General features: G+C 71.4%; 1 protein-coding gene across 1 annotated transcript in view; it reads right to left on the bottom strand.

Moving 5' to 3' along the window:
* The window catches only part of LOC119585084 (major facilitator superfamily domain-containing protein 8-like), a gene marked incomplete in the record, with an annotated part of 19,608 nt that overhangs the window by 5,697 nt on the left and 12,217 nt on the right, over positions 1–1,694 (bottom strand). Inside the window, 1 exon segment of the mRNA XM_037933704.1 lies at positions 1,508–1,647. Coding sequence (XP_037789632.1) covers positions 1,508–1,647 — 140 coding nt within the window.

Here is a 1,694-nt window from a genome sequence, read left to right as displayed (position 1 = left end):
CCAGTCTATCAACCTATCAAACCACCCTCTCCCCCTTCCCTCTTTCCCTCTCCCTCTCCGTCCCCTACCCACCCCTCACACCTCACCCCAATCCACCCACCCCTCGCCCCAATCCACCCTCCCCTCGCCCCAATCCACCCTCCCCTCGCCCCAATCCACCCACCCCTCGCCCCAATCCACCCACCCCTCGCCCCAATCCACCCACCCCTCGCCCCAATCCACCCACCCCTCGCCCCCATCCACCCTCCCCTCGCCCCCATCCACCCCCCCTCGCCCCAATCCACCCACCCCTCGCCCCAATCCACCCACCCCTCGCCCCAATCCACCCACCCCTCGCCCCATCCACCACCCCTCGCCCTAATCCACCCTCCCCTCGCCCCAATCCACCCACCCCTCGCCCCAATCCACCCTCCCCTCGCCCCAATCCACCCTCCCCTCGCCCCAATCCACCCACCCCTCGCCCCCATCCACCCTCCCCTCGCCCCCATCCACCCTCCCCTCGCCCCAATCCACCCTCCCCTCGCCCCAATCCACCCACCCCTCGCCCCCATCCACCCACCCCTCGCCCCCATCCACCCACCCCTCGCCCCCATCCACCCACCCCTCGCCCCCATCCACCCACCCCTCGCCCCCATCCACCCACCCTCGCCCCCATCCACCCACCCCTCGCCCCCATCCACCCAACCCCTCGACCCCATCCACCCACCCCTCGCCCCCATCCACCCACCCCTCGCCCTAATCCACCCACCCCTCGCCCCAATCCACCCTCCCCTCGCCCTAATCCACCCACCCCACGCTCCAATCCACCCACCCCTCGCCCCCATCCACCCACCCCTCGCCCCCATCCACCCTCCCTCGCCCTCATCCACCCACCCCTCGCCCTCATCCACCCACCCCTCGCCCCCACCACCCACCCCTCCGCCCCCATCCACCCACCCCTCGCCCCATCCACCCACCCCTCGCCCCATTCCACCCACCCTCGCCCCCATCCACCCACCCCTCGCCCCCATCCACCCTCCCCCTCCGCCCCATCCACCCACCCCTCGCCCCATCCACCCACCCTCGCCCCCATCCACCCACCCCTCGCCCCCATCCACCCACCCCTCGCCCCCATCCACCCTCCCCTCGCCCCCATCCAACCCTCCCCCTCGCCCACATCCACCTTCCCCTCCGCCCCCATCCACCCACCCCTCGCTCCCATCCACTCGCCCCTCGCCCCCATCCACCCGCTCCCATCCCACCCGCCCCTCGCCCCCACCACCCGCCCTCGCCCCATCCACCCGCCCCTCGCCCCCACCCACCCGCCCCTCGCCCCCATCCACCCGCCCCTCGCCCCCATCCACCCGCCCCTCGCCCCCATCCACCCGCCCCTCGCCTCCATCCACCCCCCCCTCGCCCCCATCCACCCGCTCCCATCCACCCGCCCCTCGCCCCCATCCACCCGCCCCTCGCCCCCACCCTCCCCCATAACAACCCGGCAGCGAACAGCGGTGACCTTCCTCCTTACCCGAGCTGATGCCCACGATGAACCTGGAGACGATCATGGCGTAGAAAGAGGAGAGGTAACCCAGCCCTTGGAACAGGTGGAGCATCGAGTACATTGCGTTGCCGAGGATGAAGACTATCACGGTGGTTATGCACGCCCATCTGGAGGTTGGGAGGTGGGGGGATAAGCGATGGTGGGCGGGGTTGTA

This window comes from Penaeus monodon, chromosome 19 (assembly GCF_015228065.2).
Source record: "Penaeus monodon isolate SGIC_2016 chromosome 19, NSTDA_Pmon_1, whole genome shotgun sequence".
Taxonomy (NCBI): domain Eukaryota; kingdom Metazoa; phylum Arthropoda; class Malacostraca; order Decapoda; family Penaeidae; genus Penaeus; species Penaeus monodon.
The sequence above is the reverse complement of the archived record's forward strand: the minus strand, read 5'-3'. Positions and strand labels throughout refer to the sequence as shown.